We start from the raw sequence: 20,399 nt of genomic DNA, 5'->3' as shown, positions 1-20,399 counted from the left end.
TTAAATGGTAAGTTGTTACGATATCTTTGTAATTATTTTCATAAATAAGGAATCCAGGTTGTGCTTCCTTTCATAGTTAATGACTGCTTGGTATTCTTTACTTTGTTTTGTAAAATCTAACCTCCTATCTGAAATAAAAATTTCCATTGAGTATGTTCAAATACATTAGGTATTTAGCTAATGTAATTTTTTCTCAGTTATATCCTGTATGGTACACTGCTACCTTCTACATGAATATGTCCTTAAAAATGTCTCTGAGACTAAACTACTTTTGCCTTAAATTTGACTTATTTGTTCCTTTGGCAAAACACTTTACCAATCAATAGCTTTCTGAAAAAATGTAAAATAAAAATTAACATTTTGCATTTTAAAATGTATTTAGCCTACCATTTCCTTTGATTGATAGTCTTGATTAATATAAAATTGTTACAAATAAGATACAGAATTTTAACTTACTATGGGTATGCATATTTATTCTAGCCAACACTCAGAAGATTGAGGCAAGAGGAAAAGATTTTGAATTCATCCAGGCTCAAACATTCAGTGAGACTGTTTCAGACAAAACAACAGCAAAAGCAGACCCTACATAATTTGAAGGCTTGTCTTCCTTTTTTTCCATCTTCCAATGCTGTCATTTCTGTCATAGGATGCCAGTGTTGTTTTGGTTCCTCTTGTTTACAGTTTGTCTCCCTGAAAGTTTATGGATCATCTCTTTGTCCTCAATATTGTGAAATTCACAACAGTGTACATCTTTGTATCCATTTTTTACTTTTGTTTTGTTAGTTATGCTGACTAAACATCCAGTTATTCCAACATGGGATCTAATTTTCTTTACTTTTGGCACATGTAGTTGTGGGCTAGTTTAATTCAGGAGGTAGAGTACTGGAAGACCTCTGGTTACACAGAACTTCTACTGAGTTAGTGGTTTTAGGTTCTTACCTTGAGAATCCAAAGTATGTATTTTACTGACATCAGGTAGGGTAAGATTTTAGGAAGGGCATTATTATAGGTGAAATCTTAAGGGATAGTAAGCTAGGAGAGCACCTGTGTAGCAGGAACAGATCCTAGAGAGGGGGAACCACTTAGTTGAGTGTAGAGGACTGGAAAATAAATTGACGCTGTATTGTTTCCAATCATTCTGCTTTTTTTAGTTATATGATCCATTTCATTCTTATTCTATCTTTACACCAAAGGCTAAGGCTTGTTTTTCTATCTTTGTATAATTAAATGAGAATGGATTTTCTACTAGATAAAAAGTTTAGCAGTTAAGTATTCCCGTTACCTACATAACAAAACATCAACAGCTTAGTAATTTCAAACAACTGATATATGTCTCAGTAGCTCAGCTGGCCTTTTTTTTTTTTAACATTTTCTCACTCTGTTGCAGTCAGATAGTTGCAAGGTGGGCAATAGGCCACCAAAGATGTGACAGGGCTCTGTATGCAATATGGGTCACATTGAGGAGTTGTTAGTAGGTTGCCTACTTCTGATTTCAACTTATTACTTGTGCTTTTAAAAGCTTGACTACTTTATTCATTCATTTATTCATGTATGCTAAGAGACAGTAAGAAGTGAACTAATTAAGAACTAAAAATTGACTTAGTTTACTGATGTCATGTTCTGTTGCTAAAAGCAGTCTCAGGATCATCACACTCTTGTCTTGCTAAAGGACTGTCAATGTCACATTGTTACAGAAGAACAGGGCATGGTAGATATTATCATCTCTGGACAGTTTAATATGAAAACTCATTATTGAACCATAATTTCTTAAAGACTATGCCAATATATTCTTGCACAGATATTATGTATGTATAAACGTTTGTGTATCTTTTACATGTGTATATGTGCTTATATATATGCCCATTTACATAATTATATACATATATACTGTTAGTTTATTAAAGCTGGTATATCAAACTATAAAGTGTAAAGAAGAAATTTATTCTTGATTGTTCTGGAATATGAGAAGTCTAAGACTTACAGAATTACTATAATGGGAGAGCCCATTTCCACTTAACTGGCACCTTCCCATTACATCCTTACATTGTATTGGAGATGAACAAACTCCACTGAGGTTTATAAGGACAATAATGCTATTTGGGTTCTCCCTTATGACTTTAATCATCTCCTCAGATGTTCTGCCTTCTGATACCTTTGGCTTAGGGATTAGGCTTTTGACATGTGAATTTTTGTGTGATACCTTTGTCTGGAGGACCAGCCTGCAGCAGCACAGGATTTTGACAGGAATCCATGGAGTCTGAGAGACTAAACTTTTTTATCTGAGGGGAGTTAGGGAAAAAGACACTCACAAGCTCTCTTGATGGTTTTCTTCTTTCTTCTTATTCTTCTTTATTCTCTCTCTTATATCTCATGTTGTTTTACAGCTTTTATATTCCCGAGTCAAAACAGTTGCAATCCATCTTTAAGTAAATGATTATAGGTAAAAACATGGTTTTAATCTTCCTCATATGATTAAGCATTTTATGTATTACAGGTAAAAAACAAATTATGCCAAGAGCCCACATACATTCATACCCAAGCATCTTGTTATAGATTAACCATGTGGAAAGCAAAGTGTTCTTGTCAGGTCTTTTACTGGCAGGCAACATTTTGCAGTTACAAAGAAATAACCAGTTACTTCATTACTTATCTTGAAAGGTAATTTTGTAGAAGATATTAAAGGAATCATAAACATAAATTTTTATATGAAAAAGAATCAGTCAGCTCTACTTAAATCTTTAGGGTACATATCTATTCTTTAATAGCTTTTTATATCAGGAAATTGTGGACATAAATGTGTTGGAGAAGGCCGCTTGTTTGGTTCAGAACCGCCCAGCTAGCTTAGACCCAAAATAATCACAAAAAATTATATTATTAAAAATCACTGCTTGATCCATTAGCTCTAGCTTCTTATTGGCTAACTCTTACATATTAAATGAACCCTTTTCTATTCATCTGTATATCACCATTACGTCGTGGCCTACCAGCAAAGTTTCAGCACGTTTATCTCTGGCGGCAGCTCCATGGCATCTCCCTTCTTTCTCCCAGCATTCAGTTCTGTCTTCCCTACCTATCTAGCTTCTGCCATATCAACAGGCCAAGCCAGTTTCTTTATTCATTAACAAATAAAAGCAACACAGACAGTAGGATTTCCCACACCATTTCCCATTTTCTGTTCCGTTTAAACAAAAAAGTTTTTATATTTAACATAGTAAAATTACATATAACAAAACAGGCATCAAACAAGAATTACAGTTACAATATTTATATCTACTTTATTTTTTTATCATAACTAAGGAAAACTATAATTATAGCTATAAATTCTTCAACTTCATCAAAGACTCCAGAACGATGTAATATTACCTAAGTAAACAGGAAGTGCATTGTAAGCAATTTCCAAAACTCTGAAATTGGCAGAGACATCTCTCTGCCTGGACAGTCACCTAAAGTTTTTCTGTACCATTGGGACATTCACTCTTCAGTCCACAGGCCCATAATATCCAGCAGATTTTTCCACGAAGCAGGAAATTTCAAAGACAGCCCCACCTATATTGGCAATTTGTCAGTCAGTTTCTTCTCTGTCCTACAGACTGTCTAACAGATTCTTTCATGAAGCAGGAACCCTGAAGGACTGTCTCACTTTTAGGAAAGTTTAGCAATCAATTCTCTGTGGTTCCTGCATGTCCAGTTTATCAGTTCAGGCAAAAGCAATTTCTTGCCCAAATGGCTACCAAAGTCCATTAGGAGCCTCTTTGATGCCCATCCTCCTCTCAGAGTAATTGGTGCTGCCAAGAGCATACATGTCTCATTGTCATGAAAAGTACTACATTATTAAATCATTTTAAATGCCATATTCTATAGGTCTCTGAAAGATTAAAAGAATACTGATGAAACTGAAATATATCTCTATACATCTAGAAAATCTAAATAACATGGATACAAGTTTGACTATTATCTATTAACCTATATTTCTTAATTATATATTACATTTTTAAATGAGCTACACAAACATAATCCCTAATCAAGATTAGAAATACATATACATATAACAAAATTGACCTTAAATTTATATTAACAAACCAAGATCCATACCAATGCAAATTATTCATATTTATATCATATCCCTCTTTAAATGTAAACAAACAATTATAAACAATATTTGGGAATATGACGTAGTTTTTTCCATACTGCTTCTGGTGTTTCGGGGTGCTGTGGATCAGGTCTTTCATGGTGTGTCCTGTGTGCTAGGTTCATCTCGATCAGCAGTTGAGTGAAGTAATTTTTTGAGGGTGTTCACAGTGACCATTCGGGGGTCATGCTCTATCCAACCACAGCAGTCTGGAAGCAATCCACAGGTTCTCATCCTCTGTGAAAACAAGAGAAGAACCTCTTTTCCAAAGCAACATATCCTTAGACCCAAATTTGGAAGTCACAATACCTTTTAAATATACATGCTGGTTTAGCTTAGCAGCCCATACATGAAATGTCTCTTTGTACTTAGCTCCTTTACAGTTTAAAAGTTCAGAGAAAACACAATATACATAATCCAGACTTTCTTTGAATTTTCCATTTTTATGTGGCTTATTTTTCTTTACTCCTTTTAATCTATGACTGTCTATACTCTCTTTACCCTTTTTTAAACCTTTAACTTCCTTTTGTGATTCTCTATACACTTTTTCTTCTCACTTCTAAGCCTGTGTACATTTATTCAACACTGTGACTCATCTGGATTTGTCTTTATTGCATATCTGTAATTCTTTACTGTCTAGAAGGGCTTTTTAAAATGCTAAGTGCTTTTTAAAACTTAACGCTGTTCCATTACTATGGTGTATATATAGTACTTTCTGCTTACCCCACCTAGTCCAACATGGCGGAGCTGCTCACACCTCTGAGTCTCATGCAAACTTGCCCTATTCTCAGGCATACAGCAAGTCCATGTTGCCATTAAACAAGCTGCAGCAGTGTGCTCACAAACCCCACTCATAGGCTTTGTAACTGGACTTCCTGCCTGAAAGAGTCAGAGTTTGCACTGGCAGGATGACCCAGAAAGCCGGCATTTCAAAATGATGTGGCTTTTTTTTTTTCTTTTGCTACAACTGGATCAGGAAAACCTCTCTTAAAGAAGCTACTGCATGCTGCCAGAAAACAGCAAGAAGCTGTGTTAAACTCTGTATTTTTTTTTTTGTCTAGAATTACTTTTCAAACTCTCTCAGGTTTTAAGTGGATTTAGTTGGCCCCATGTTGGGCACCAATTTGTTGGAGAAGGCTGCTTGTTTGGTTCCCAGTAAAATGAATTCTTACCACCTTTTGTCATCAACCAAACATACCAAGGAGAGTAAGTCAGCCAGTAATAAAACTTTAAGTTGTCTTCTTGGGTCTTTTTTTTTTTTAACCTCAGACTTGTTTAACAAAACATCTTGGTCTAACTTTGTTATTTTCAAAGCTTTGTTTCAGCTATGATGAACTCCAAGACCTGTAAACACATCTCCCAACATTAATGTTAAAAAGATTTAAACTAACTGAGCTATTGGAACTCCATTGTTAGTCATTAACTTAACTATAATCCATGCAACTGTAAGGGGAGACTGCTTGTTCGTTTTCTGGCTGCCCAGACCCAAATAATCACACAAAAACTGTATTAATTACAACATTGTTTGACCAACAACTCAAGCATATTTCTAGCTAGCACTTATATCTTAAATCCTCCCATTTCTATTATTTTTCATTTTACCACAAAGCTTGTGATTTGTTACCTATTGCTTCTTGGGCAGCTACAGGGCATCTGCCTTTTTCAGCAGCTACATAGTGTAGTGTGGAGCTGCAGGCAGGCCTGCTTTTTGTCCCGCCCAGCTCCCGCATGGCTAGCTTAGTCCCGGAAATAACAACACATAAATTGTATTCATTTGAACACTGCCTGGCCCTTTATCTCTTTAGAGTTAGTTACTGGCTAACTCTCACATCTTGATTAACCCATTTCTAATAATCTGTGTAGCACCAGGAGGTGGTGGCTTACCAGGAAAGATTCAGCATGTCTGACCTGGTGGCTGGCTCCATGGCGTCTGCCTCATTGCCCTCTTCCCAGCATTCTATTCTGTTTCTCTGCCTACCTAATTTTCTGTCCTATCAAAGGACCAAGGCAGTCTCTTTATTAACCAATGAAAATAACACATAGACAGAAGGCCCACCTACATCAACATAGCATCTTTCTGACTCTGCCTACTCTCTGTATATATCTCTTCCAGCCTGGCTATATTCTGCCCTGCTATAGGCGAAAGATGCTTCTTTATTAATCAATGACAATAATGAATATTCATAGCATGCAGAGGAAAATCCCACATTATACAACTCCTTAGGTGAGATTCATAGACCCTGACTGTGAAACATCCTTGTACGTATTTTTATTCATCAAAACTTTGTATAATCTATTATTAAATTATACTGTATAGCTTAGGGGAGGGGTCATCTTCTTGACAATCCACAGGTAAAATTACCCAGTAGAATGGGCTGTTTCCAAGAGATAAACACATTATATCACAGGCAGTGGGGATCTCCCCACATCCACTCACACCATTCTAGGTACTAGAGAAAGAGAACTGCAGCAAACATATAAAGGCACAGCATAAGCAAAAGGGGTTCTAGTCCTGTGTTCTTGCCTAAACGAGATGGACCCATTGGAGGATTCCCTTCTGCTAGGCTGACACCTGGAACTTCAACTGCAACTCACTGTTCCTCTGGCATGGCCCACGGCAGTGTGACACAAGCATTTAAATTTAGCACATGGGCTGCAGAGATAGCTTAGTAATTAAGAGCACTGGCTGTTTTTTCAGAAGACATATATTTGATTCTTAGCACCCACATGTCAGATTACAACTGTTTGTAACTCCAGTTCCAGGGGTATTCAGTGCCCTCTTCGGTTCTCTGTAGGTACCAGGCTTGCATGTAATACACAGACACACATTTAGACAAAAAACTAATACGCTTAAAGTAAAAAAATAAATCTTTAAAAATAATAACTCATAATGCATATGCAAACGTGATGCATTGATGTCAGCACACTTCCTTATACTTGACATTAAAAAACCCCACTTTTAAATAACGTATGTAAATCTCAGAGCTACCTAGCAACTGAAACTACCTTTCTTCCCTAATTCAAGGTTACCATTCCCTGAGAATGTTTCATGTCTTCTAGAGCCTCAGCTTCCTTTTGTATCACTCTCATGGATGATCTTGCCTTTTTATTTCTCTGAGAATGAAGCAATCAAAGGAAAAGACTTCAGTTATTTCATTAAATTTCCAACTCTCTGCATCATTACCCATATTAGGGGTTTTTCCTTTCTGTGAGAATACGGTTGCCTCTTTCTACCCGTGGATTCAAGTTTTATGGAGAAGAAATATTTGGGAAAAATTTGCATCTGGCCTTTTTTTGATTGATCATTAAAAACATTCTTTAAATTTGCTTTTTTTTTTTACTTTGTATACCAACCCCAGTTCCCTCTCCCTCCGTTTCTCCCATCCTCTCCACCTCTGCCTTGCCCACCCCCACATCCATTCCTTAGAGGGGACAAGGTCTCCCTTGGGATACCAACAAAGTCTGGCATATGAAGTTGAGGTAGGACCAGACCCCTCTCTCATGCATCAAGGATGAGCAAGAAATCCCACCATAGGGAATGGACTCCAAAAACCCAGTTCAAAAAATATTCTTTATAGACTTATTTTATCTCGTTATTCATTAATCATATAAAAATCATTTTTTTCTTTGAAAGAAATAGAATTGAAGTATTCAAAATTTAAGGTTTTGCTTCAATGAAATGAGACTTCAGTTCCTAAATTTTTATTCTTATGAACATTTTTTGAAGCATCAACTGTGAGTACTTAGTTTTGTTTTTGTTTTTGTTTTTTACTTGCAAGGTGATAAGCACTATAATGCCCTTAATTAAGTTCATTATGATGTTTCTACTTAACTTTTGTAAACGAAAGGATCTTTATTAAGCTGAAAGGAGTAGAAATCTATTACTTTAGGGACCTTCACTGCTTAAAAGAAGCTAATTAGAAAACTAGATGAGGCCTAGAATCCAAGAAAGGAATCTCACTCCTGAGACTGGCTTCATATGAAACCTTAGTTGCTTCAAAATAGGGCAATTAATTCTCTCCTTCCTTCTTTTAACTTGACTATCCCTCCTGATGAAACTAGAGGTGTTGCCAGATGGTCGAAGTCTTTCCTGCTAAGTGCATTATTATTTTCGTTGTGAAATCAGCTTTGTGCTTCTGTGTAAGTTACTTTTCTGATTAAGCTTAATAACTTTGATTTATTTGAAATGAGTAGTCCAGGGTCGGATAGAAAGGGTGCTTTTTCCATGATCCAGATTAGTTACACTGCCTTGTTAGATAGCACTGGGCACAAATTTTTAGAAAATAGGAACTCAAAACTTTGTTTCTAAGTAAGCTTCTTCTTACATTGCCTTTGTAGTTCAGGGAAATGAGTACTTTTCATAGTTTAACTGTTTTTCTTTCTCTTTTCATTCCCTTTCCTTATCCCTTTTATATGTCACCCACACCAAAATACCTTTCAGAAACACAAAGTAGATCTTTTCTACAAACTACGTCATGTGATGAATGAACTTATTGATCTTCGAAGGCAGCTGCTGTCTGGTCACCTGACACAGGATCAGGTGCGGGAGGTTAAGCGGCACATCACCGTACGACTGGACTGGGGTAATGAGTAAGTATGACTATTGGACATCTCTTAGTTTCATTGTAACTCAGTCCTCATAGAATTTAAACTTGAGTAAGATTCTCTTTAATGATTAAAAGATAATATATCTTCTGTACAGTTTTGCTAGGTATCATTGTTTATTCCAGTTATCAAAGGGCATTCACTAGTTCTAGTCTTGATGTTTTCTTACCCTGTGTTATATTTCTGTTAAGAATTAAAGAATTGGATGGAGTTTACCCTCTGAGATGTCTTCCAGAAGATAAATTCCTTTATTTTAAACCTCACTAATCAAAGTATACTTTAAAAAAAAGTCTCTGATACTTAAGGGGGAAAAGGAGTGGAAGTCAGGAAAGATGGCTCAGCAGATAAAGAAACTTGCACTGAACCTCTCTACCTGAGTTTGAACACCAGGTTCCACGTGGTGAAATACCACAAGAGAACTTGTATAATTTCTCTGACTTATGCTTGACATCTCCATTGCATACATACACAACAAATAAATGTATACTGTGTGTGTATATCTGTGTTGGTGTTTTTAAAATATATTTTCTAGCCATACAATGAATCTGTATAAATATCATTTATAAATGAGTATTTATACTTCGGAGTATTCTTAATTCATTTGTCATTCAGAAAGAGTCCTGCATTTGTGCAGTGTATGTGATGATTTTCTGTGCCCTTAAAATAAAATTTGGGGGCCAGGGACATGTCTGTGTGGTTAGGAGCACAGGCTGCTCTTTCAGAAGACCCAGGTTCTATTGCCAGCACCAACATGGTGACTCACAACTATCTACAACTCCAATTCTTAAACACCTGCTGCTTACTTATGGCTTCTTGACACCATAAATGCACATGGTCCAGAGACATACATACAGGCAAAATGCCCATACACATAAAATAAAATAAATTCTTTTATAATAAAAATGAGTCTTTGTCATTGTAAGTTGAAAGAGATTAAAGTTATTTCTTCCTAAATTTAGTAATTGTTCATGTCCATTGAACTTTGAAGCAACCATGTTGTTTCCTACTTCAGACCTAAGTATGTACATAAATATATTTAAATATTTATGTTCACTTTTCCCAACCAAGGCATTATTGAAATGATAGAAAAGAAAATGATTGGGAAGGGGTACCCTCCAATGAATGAGATATGTGAACCTATTTCTGAAAAGTAGAAAGCAGGCTATTTGACAGAAGAGGTCAGTATAGGCAGAGAGAACTTTAGCGATGTTGGAGACAGTCTGCTCTGAAGCCCCCAGAATCCAGGGTTATGAGAAGGACCTTAAAAGGTCATGCTAATGGTCTAAATATCTGTATGAAGAATAATCATCACTTGAGAAAAATTAATAGCCACTTGTTTCCCCTTTATGTAAGCAAATATTGAAACTAACAGCCTCAGAGAACTGGGCAACAGGAGGAAGAATTGGAACCTCGTGTTTTGTGGCATTTAAAGGTTTTGTAATATTATGACCAGGTTCCCCACTCTTACCATAAAGGAAAGTCTCCCAGTTATCTATTTAGAAACAAAAACTTCCTAAATTTCTTCCAATGCATATTACATACAAATGAACAATTAATTTCACTGATATTTATATAAGTTATCTCTCAGGGAAGAGTGACACCAGGATTAAAAAATTACCTAGACCCGGGGGAAACGGCTTCTTCTCCTTTGAGAGGAATAGAAGTTCATTTCTAAACTTTAAGAACAAAACAAATTCCCCTGCATTTAAAAATCAAGAAGCCTCATTGTGTAGAATAGTAATATATGATTTCTAAAATAAAACATTCAGATAAATTTTGTGTAATTTCCTTGAGAATAAAACAAAAAAGATGGAAAACTAATGAGCAACTACATTTACTATTAGAGAGTAATTACTGGGGAGGTTTGAGATCAGATATAATTCCTAGAAAAAGAACAAGGACAATGAAATAGTGTTTATAAAGAAACAGAAATTCCTCGAATCCAAAATCAGCAGCCTCCCAAGAGAAGGGGCTCACCATACATTTAAAGTAACGAATGGAGTTTTAAAAGAGTCCATCTTAAGGTACATATTTGTTTATCCTAGGCATGAGGAGAAATTTATTAAGGTCTTTAGATAGAAAAACAACTTCTCTTAGAAAAGAAAGTAATTACATTTACCTCAAAAATTTTTATCAATAATAGCAAATACTGGAAGATAATAAAATAGTTGCTTTAGGATTCCATAGGGAAAATGATAAACTAGCCAGGGTTTATAAGTAATCACACTGATAGTGTGAAGACCAAATAAAGCCATTTGTAGATAGAATAGCTCTCTCTGATTTCCTTTCTTTTGGTGAAATTCGAGGAAAGAAATTGTAAAGTATATGAGTAAATCAGAAATGGTGGGCGGTGGTGGTGGCACATGCCTTTAATTCTAGCACTTGGGAGGGCAGGGCAGAGGCTGGTAGATCTCTGTGAGTTCAAGGCCAGTCTGCCTGATCTATAGAGAGAGTTCCAGAACAACCAGAGCCACAGAGAGAAACCCTGTCTTGAAAATCAAACAAACAAAAAAGAGTAAATCAGGAAATATGAACTCTAATAAATTCTGAATGGATCTAACTGAGAGTGGCAATTGTTATTCCTAATAAAAAGAGAAACACAATTTAAATTTTATTGTTTGTAGTTTTTCTGAAAGGACAAGATACTATCCCAGCTAGTTTTGCAACTGTACATTGTAATCTTCGTTATAAACTAAACTAGTTATATGCTATAGTATACATGAATTCAAGTACAATGATCAATAGTGTTGTCTAAATTAATGACTTGAAACAATAAAAAACTAAATAAAATACGTGAAATTGAGGTATAATTAATGATTTTGCCCCTTCAGTCCAAACATTAATTATATTATAAATTACATTATATATTGCATTTTCTCTAAGAATCAATAACAGTAGCCAAGAGTGGTGGTGTACAACTTCAATTCCAGTACTCTGGAGACAGAGACAGAAGGATCTCTTTGAGTTTGAGATCAGCCTGATCTACAGAGTGAGTTCCGGGACAGCCAGAACTAAAGAGAGAGACCCTGCTTCAAAAACAAAAACAAACAAACTATCAATAATAGTAAATGAACATGAATTGATGCCATTAATAGTTATAAAATTCATTATGTTGCAAATTAACTATAACCATAAAACCAGTAGATAAATATCAGTCATCATTTTACTGCAAAACTTAGGAAACAAACCAATCATATTTTATAATATTAATGAGAATAATTTTAAAGTGGTGTCTTCGTAACAAGTACAAATTATTTTTTAAGAAAACTAAGTATGTTTATATTGGAGGGTAATATGTCAATTATAAATAAATCAAAAAAGAAACATAAATATAGCATGAATTCTGGTTGGTCATAATAATAAAAACCCAGAGTCAGATGTTAATGTCAGGGAATAATGCTGAAAATCAAAGAAGCAGAGAGACCAGCCACTAGAAAGTTCTTTTACCTCTACCAGTGCTCAGACCGAAGAGGTGATCCTGTCCTCAGATTGCGTCTCTCCAGACTCGTCTCTACCAAACCTCAGACTGCAGAGCTCTTGACTCCTTCTGCTTTATATTCCTCTCTCCACCCAGCCATATCACTCCTGTCTCCACCCCACTAGGGCTGGGATTAAAGGTGTGTGATCCAAAGTGCTGGGATCACTTTTCTGTGATCTCTGTTTCTCTTTTGGATAGATTCAGTCTCGTGTAGTCCAGGGTGGCCTTGAATTAACAGAGATCCCTCTGTCTCTGTCTCCTGTGAGTCCTGGAATTAAAGGTGTGTGCCTCCAATCCCTACCCTCTAGTGGCTTAACTCTGCCCTCTGATCTTCAGACAAGCTTTATTTGTTAAAACAAACAAAATATCACTACTTACAGTTCCATTTCTTTCCCTTCTATCCTTGTTCTCCATCTTCCTTATTCATGCACCCCTTCTTTCCTCCAGTTTTCTTTTTCCCAATAGAAAATAAAGTAGAAACCTAAATGAAAATTTTATAGTTCTATCTCTATTTTGTTGTTGTTTTATTTATTCTTTGTTCGTACAATACATCCTGACCACAGCCTCCCCTCCCTCTGCTGTTCCCAATCTCCATCTCTTCCCCCTTCACTGCTCCTCCATTTCCACTTCAGAAGAGAACAGGCCTCACAGGGATAACTGAACACAGCATAACAAAATGCAATATGACTCGGTACAAACCTCATATTAGGGTTGGACAAGGCAACTCAGTAGGAGGAAAAGGGTTCCAAGAGCAGGCAAAAGAGTAAGAGACGCCCCCACTCCCACTGTTATGTTGTAGAATATTTGACTATGCAAAGATATGTTGCATTTGTTTAAGTATTGTAAGGATGTGTTTCATTTGTTTATGTTGCAGAATATTTGTTTAACTATGTAAAGATGTGTTTAATTTGTTTAATTATGTAAAGATGTGTTACTGTTTTACCTTGTCTACCTAAGGCACCTGGTTGGTCTAATAAAAAACTGAATGGCCAATAGCAAGGGAGGAAGTATAGGCAGAACTTCTGGACAGGAAGAGTAAATAGGAGGAGGAATTTATGCTCTGGGAAGAAAGAAAGGGGGATGCCAGGAAGATGCCAGGGGCCAGACAGACACACAGAGAGGAAGAAAAAAAAGTAAAACATACAGAATGAAAGAAAGGTTTAAAGCTCTGAGGGAAAATGTAGACAAATAGAAACAGGTTAAATTAAGTTAAAAGAGCTAGTGGTACAGGCATAATATAAGGCTGAGCATTTATAATTAAAAAGAAGTCTCCATGTCTTTGTTTGGGAACTAGTTGATGGCCCAAAGAAAATGCCAGCTACATTGTTAGGATTCCCAAAATATTCTCAAGCTAAACAACCACAATGTATATGCAGAGGACCTAACAGAGATCCATGTAGGCTCCATGATTGCTGCTTCAGTCAATGTGAGCCCATATAACCCTTACTTAGTTGATTCTATGGGCTATATTCTCCTGGTATCCTTGACCCTTCTGGCTCCTGCAATCTATCCATAACCCCTCTGGCTCCTACAATCTATCCATGAGACCCCCCCTAGCTCCTACAATCCTTCCTTCCCCTTTTCTACCGGGTTCCCTGAGCTTCGCTAACTGTTTGACTGTGAGTCTCTGCATCTGGTTCTATCAGTTGCTGGATGAAGCATCTCTGATGAAAATTGGTCTAGACACTAGTCTGTAAGTAGAGCAAAATATCATTAGTAATTGTTTCATTGATTTGGGGATCTCTATTTAAATAAGCAAATAGACAAATCTAAAATGTTTGCTCAGAAATTGAAGACTGTTCCCTCTAATTCTTACTTGAACTTTAATTTTTCCTTAATATTTAAAAAGAAGAGATGATTTATTGTTAAGGTGTTTCCTGCCAGTAAGTTATATAAAAGAGATTATTCCATCCCAAAGTTGAGTCAGAAAACTATATCCATCATTCTTGTGTATACCAGCATATTTCCACACTTTGCATTCTATTGTTATGTAATGTCATAGAACATTGGCACGGAGCATATTTAATAGCTGCATTGTCAGTATCTGATGAGCACATTTTAATGTTTTATTTCACATAATTTTTAGTTATATGCTAAACTCTAATGCCTTTCCTATAAGCTCTGACATCATAACTTGTTGTTTCAGAATTAATTCATAAGCTATTAATCATAGCTATTGATAGTATATGTAACGCAGAACCTTGGCAATTGCAGGGGTCCATTGGTAACACTTACTGTAATGAAATACTCCTATGACCTTCCAAGACAAAAGCTTTGTCTTACCTAGTAAGGTAATTATGACCAAGAAACAATTTCCTTAGTGTGCTATCATGTAGTGAGTGCTGGAACTGGCATTTGTACCTAGGATAACTCCTAAAACCCATACTTTTAGAGGACTGTACTTGTTTGTGTTAGTCTTAAAATTCGGTTACTTGTTACCAATGTTCGTAGTTTAAATATTGTTTGGTTTTTATTTTATTTTTCTCCTAGTATTGCCTCTCTTCCTTTCCTTCCTATCCTTCTCCCCTCTCTCATCCCATATTCTTTTCTTAAATTATAAAATAATGCAGAACTTATTTCTAGACAGGCTCTCACTATGCAGGCTTTGAGATCACCTGCTTCAGGCTCCTGAGGACTGTGATTAAAGGCATGTGCCACCATGCCCAACAGTATTGTGTTCTTATATTTTTAGGATCTTTGATACAGGAAGTGTGTAATACAAAGTTGTGTTCACGTATCCTATATAAAGAATAAATCCAATAATTACATTCAGTGCAAAGATTTAAAAATAATACACCTAGTAATTAATTTCAATTTATTAGTTTTTCAGTACCTTCCATAAACACTTTTTTCAATGTCTCTAGTTTCATCACTGTAGAAAATATAAAATAGGTAAATTAAAATTGCAGTAATCCAGAATTGACACAGGTAAACTGATTTTGCTTTAGAAAAATACTCAAAATGAGAAATATTTTTAAATTTTTTATTGCTTATTTAAAAATAAGTTTTATTTTTATTTTTGAGATTATATCACATCATTTCTCCCTTTTTTTCCTCATCCCAAACCCTCCCACATATCCTTGCTGTCTTTCAAATACATGGCCTTTCATTACTTGTCATTGTAGCCATATACATGATATATGATATATGTGTGTGTATTAATATACATATTTATTCTAAATACAGCCTGATCAGTTTGTATGATGTTACTCATATGTATGTTTTCATGGCTGATCATTTGGTATTTCCTGACCTATTGGTGTGCTCTTTCCTGGAGATTATTCTTCCCATGCTCAGCATTCTTTAGTTGCCTGGTTTTCCTTGTATAGGGTTGAGTCTTGTGGCTTTTCTCTCATCTACTTTAGCATTTTATTGTTATTGCCTCGGTCAGTTCATGGTTTGGCAGTCATATTTGTGATATTTTATGAGTGTAACTTCTGACATTACTAGAAGACAAAGTCTCACAGCAAATGTCCTGTTCCTCTGGCTCTTAGAATCCCTTTATTTCCTCTTGTGCAGTGTTCCCTGAGCCCTAAGTGTGGGAGTTTTTTTTTTTTTCCTGGTAGATGTATCTTTTGAGACTGGACTCCACAACTCTGCATTTTGATTGGTTGTAATTTTCTGTAATGGATTTTGTCTTTTGCATTGAGCTTCCAAAGGAAGGAAGTAACCAACCATCCTACTCACTATGATGCCTGTGAACAATCAGAATGGCATGATTAACCCTAAGTGTGATGTAATGGCATACACTATTTAAAAATTATAGAATTTTGTGTGTTGCATTCTTTAGGTGGCAAGTTCAGATTTGAATAATATTGAAAGTAGTTTTAAACTTTTGTTGAATTAAAATTATGTGGTGGTGCATGGCTTTTGTCTCAGTACTTGGAAGGCAGAAGCAGGTGAATTTCTGTGAGTTTAAGGTAGCCTGGTCTACAGAGTAAATTCCAGAACACCCAAGGCTGTTACACAGTGAAACCTTTTCTTAAAAACAAATGTTTTTGTACATTATTTTGTTAAACAAAATTGGTATTTTTATTTCAAAGTCAAAAATTTTTAAATGAATCACTCATAATATATAATTCTAGTTATTGTTGTTTTGTTTTATATCAAGTCCCACTTAGCCTGGTTTTGAATTTATACTTATTCTACCTTGGTATCTCAAGTGCTAGGTTTGTGCATACCTGCCAATTATACTCTGTCTTTTCTTCTTTCTTAATCTCACTTTCTAATTTTCCCCTCCCCCCTCTTTTCTACCTTCACTATAAGATTTTTACCTGTAACAATACCTTCATGTTTCTCTCTCTGATTTAGTTTATGTCCTTTATTTAGATAATTGTGGTTAGTGTAAGTGCCATAAGCAGTAGTTTGGTTTGAAATACACAAAAATGTGTCACTCAATAAATTTCCCCTTAGTAGATTTTAAGGTAGGATTGCTGATTAAAGATTTAAAGATACGATCTTTTTTTTTTCCTTTTAGAACATATAAAAGCAGCAGAGTATCAAAGCAGCAGAGTATCAGTGACTTCTCAGGTTCTTCAGTGGTTAAGGTAGAGTCCTCAGCAGCAGTTCTTCTTCAAGAGTCAGGCAGTCTCTCCTTCCTTACCTCTTTTAGATTACACATTTTCTTATTATTTCCTAAACAATGCAATAGAACAGCTATTTAAATAGCATCTACATTGTGTATGTTTCAAGTGATGTAGAGATTACAAAGTATATTGAAAAATTGTGTATTATATCCAGTTGTATTGAATATGCTTATGCATTATATACAGATTGTAGCTCTATTATGAAATAGATTTTAACATCATTGTATTTGTGCATTCTTGAGGGCTTCTAGTACTAATTCCTCTTGGATATCAAGAGACAGCTGTACATCTCTAAACTTCCAGTAGTTAAAGAATATATATGAAATGTATGTTTTGTTCTCTCCCACTATGCTTCCCCTTCCATTTGTTCTCCTCCCCCCATGGATACATATCTTATTATATAACATAGGCTAGTCTACAACTCATTTATCTTCTTGCCTTAGTGAGTATAAGGATTTATAGACATGGAGCAGTCTGCTTTCATGTATGTCTGTTTTGTTTTTTTTAGAAAATATAAATGACATGATGTATAAAGACTTGGAAAATATTTTTAAAGATAATTTTATAACTCTAGTTTTCTAACATAAATACTGGCGTGCTCTTTTCATTCTAAATTATAGTAATCATTTTGCTGTTAGTGCTTGCTTTTAACATGCTGTTAATATGCTTCTATCTTCCTCATAGTTTTTATTTTTTATTTTTACTTTGTCATCATCTTGTAATTTGATACTTTTAGATCAGATACTTTGCTATGAACAAGCTTACCTTCATTTGTTTTCTGATGCCATGGTAAAAATCACAAGATCAAAAGCAACTTGGGGAAGGAAGTGTTTATTTCCTCTTTCAGCTTATAGTTAGTTCATCCTGAAAGGGAGTAAAGATTTGAACTCTAGGCGAGATATAAAGCAGAGATCAGGGAAAACCACTGCTTCCAGGGTTGATTTTCATGGTCTGCCCAACCTGCTCTCCTATAAAACCCAGTACTGCCTGCCCAGGGGTGATACTGTCCACAGTAGGTAGGCTCTCCCACATCAATTTTAATCAAGAAAATGTCCAGCAGACTAGCTCACAGTCCAATTCAATGGAGACCTTCTCTCAGTGAGGTTCCCTCTTCCCAAATGACTCTAACTTGTGTTGAGTTGACAAAAACAATCAAACAACACAAATAAATTATGTATTATTGGTAAAATAAGCCTACATTTTGGATGCACAACTCACGTTATTTTAAATGAGTAGGGGTTTGTGTACTGAAAGAGCTTACAGAATTAATTTTGCTAACATTTTATGAAAAGGTTTATAGCTTAGTTAGAGTAGTTGTTTCTTTTGAAAAGTCCCATGGAATACTTTTGCCAGACATAGTAATTCATAACCTTATTGAAACCTTACTGAAACCCTGATAAGTAAGCTCTCTTCTTTAGAAAAAAAATTCATATATGATCTTCCTCAATCTAGTATCACAATCCATTTCATAGGTTCACAAGCCTCTACCTTCACTGATCTTCAGGTTTAGATCTAGTGAGAAGGGGACTATCAAATTGACTATAAATTATAAGTGAACCCAAAAATCTGGGCTCTAGAGAGTTCTTTCCACTGCCTAATGCTACCACACAATCAACTGAAAATTGCCATCACTGTGGGATTCGCCTATGTATGCTGCTATGATTATCGTTGCTTAATAAAGAAACTGCTTTTGGGCCTATAGCAGGACAGAACAGAGGTAGGTGGGGAAAACTAAACTCAATGCTGAAAGAAAGAAGGCAGAGTCAGAATAAGCCATGTAGCCCCGCCAGAGACAGATGCTGGAACTTTACCCAGCAAACCACAGCCACGTGGCTATACACAGATTAATAGAAATGGGTTAAATTAAGATGGAAGAGTTAGCCAACAAGAAGTTAGAGCTAATGGGTCAAGCAGTGATTTAATTAATACAGTTTATGTGTGGTTATTTCGGTGCTGAGCATCTGGGAACAAATAAGCAACCTCCTACAACACATCACTTATTTTTCCCCCATCCAAAATTATATCTTCTAAATTCTGTTGCTTGAGTAGTAGTATTTCTTAAACCTCTGTCTAATGTTAAAGATATTATAGCTTATATATGTTAAGATTTACCAATGTTAGTATTCAATTGGAAACAATATAAGGGTAAACTAAAACACATTTCTTTTTTTAAATTTTTAAATAACATTATTTTTCACTTATTTTATATACCAACTAATTTCCCATCCCTCCTCTCCTCTCAGTGCAGTGCTTGTCTGTGGATCTCTGCCTCTGCTTCCATCAATTACTGGATAAAGTGTCTCTGGTGGCAATTAGGGAAGTCACCAATCTGCTTACAGTAGATGACCAGTTCAGGCACCCTCTCCACCATTGCTAAGAGTCTTAGTTGGGATCATCCTTTCTAGGATGTGATTTTTGTTTTGTGTTGTTGAGACAGAATCTCACTGTATAATTCTGGCTGGCTTGGAACTGGCTTTGAACTCACAGAAGTCTTCCTGATTCTGCCTTTATGTTCTGGGATTAAAGGTGTGCACCACCATGCTTTGTGCTGGGACATGATTTTTATGTGTTGATTTTTTTCATTGTAATGAAAATAATGCAAAATTGAACCTTGAATATACTAGTATGGTGTGAGAAATAGAGAAATAAAAATGGTTTATTTGTCTTATAAAAAGTATTCTTAATGAAATTAAGTATTATTATAACCATACTAAATGGAAGCTTTTTGTAATTACCAGTAGAACTTCTTAGTAACTAGAATTGTCTTAAAATCCCTAGCTTCATTTATTTGCCCCTAAGTGAACACAATTAGATGTTGCTAGATAAAAACATATCCCTTCTAGGGCAGTGCTTGAAGCTCTGTATACAAAATCATGAAAGGTATAGGTTTTCAGTTCCACATAGAGAGATGAGTAATCTGAGCATTTGCAACTGAGTGTGGTCTTTCTCTTTATTAGGCATTTGGGCCTGGATTTGGTGCCTCGGAAGGACTTTGAAGTAGTGGACTCAGACCAGATTAGTGTCTCGGATCTCTATAAAATGGTAAGAAGTCTTAACAAGTGATGGATTGTTCCTTTACAGCTATTTTTTCCTTTGTTTTTAAAAACATTTTTATTTTTTTATTCATTTTATATACCAGCCACAGTTACCCCCTCCCTTGGTTCCTTTCCCTCCCTCCTCTTCTCCCACCCCCTACATCCTCCCCACCCCACCCCCCTACCCACCTCTCAGAGAGGGTAAGAGGTCCATGAGGAGTCAACAAAGCCTGGCACATCCAGTTGAGGCAGGACTAAGCCCCTCCCTGCTGCATCAAGGCTGAGCAAGGCATCCCACCATAGGGAATGGGTTCCAAAAAACCAGCTCATACACCAGGAATAGATCCTGGTCTCACTGCCAGGGGCTTCACATACAGACCAAGCCACACAACTGTCACACACATGCATAGGGCCTAGTTCAGTCTCATGCAGGCTCCCCAGCTACCATTCCAGAAGTTCATGAGTTCCCAGTAGCTCAGGTCACCTGTCTCTGTGGGTTTCCCCATCATGATCTTGATCCCCCCGCCCACCCCTTGCTCGTGTAATTCCTCTTCCTTCTCCTCAAC

General features: G+C 36.0%; 1 protein-coding gene across 7 annotated transcripts in view; it reads left to right on the top strand.

Annotated features, from left to right (window-relative positions):
• Dock3 (dedicator of cytokinesis 3) overlaps positions 1-20,399 on the top strand; it is a 389,362-nt gene that overhangs the window by 171,413 nt on the left and 197,550 nt on the right. For all 7 annotated transcript variants that reach the window (XM_085689689.2, XM_085689687.2, XM_085689686.2 and 4 more), the window contains exons 6-7: positions 8,571-8,719; positions 19,756-19,840. In XM_085689689.2, coding sequence (XP_085545815.1) covers positions 8,571-8,719; positions 19,756-19,840 — 234 coding nt within the window. The remainder of the gene's footprint in view (positions 1-8,570; positions 8,720-19,755; positions 19,841-20,399) is intronic.

This window comes from Myodes glareolus, chromosome 4 (assembly GCF_982192425.1).
Source record: "Myodes glareolus chromosome 4, mMyoGla1.1, whole genome shotgun sequence".
NCBI classification, from domain to species: domain Eukaryota; kingdom Metazoa; phylum Chordata; class Mammalia; order Rodentia; family Cricetidae; genus Myodes; species Myodes glareolus.
The sequence above is the reverse complement of the archived record's forward strand: the minus strand, read 5'-3'. Positions and strand labels throughout refer to the sequence as shown.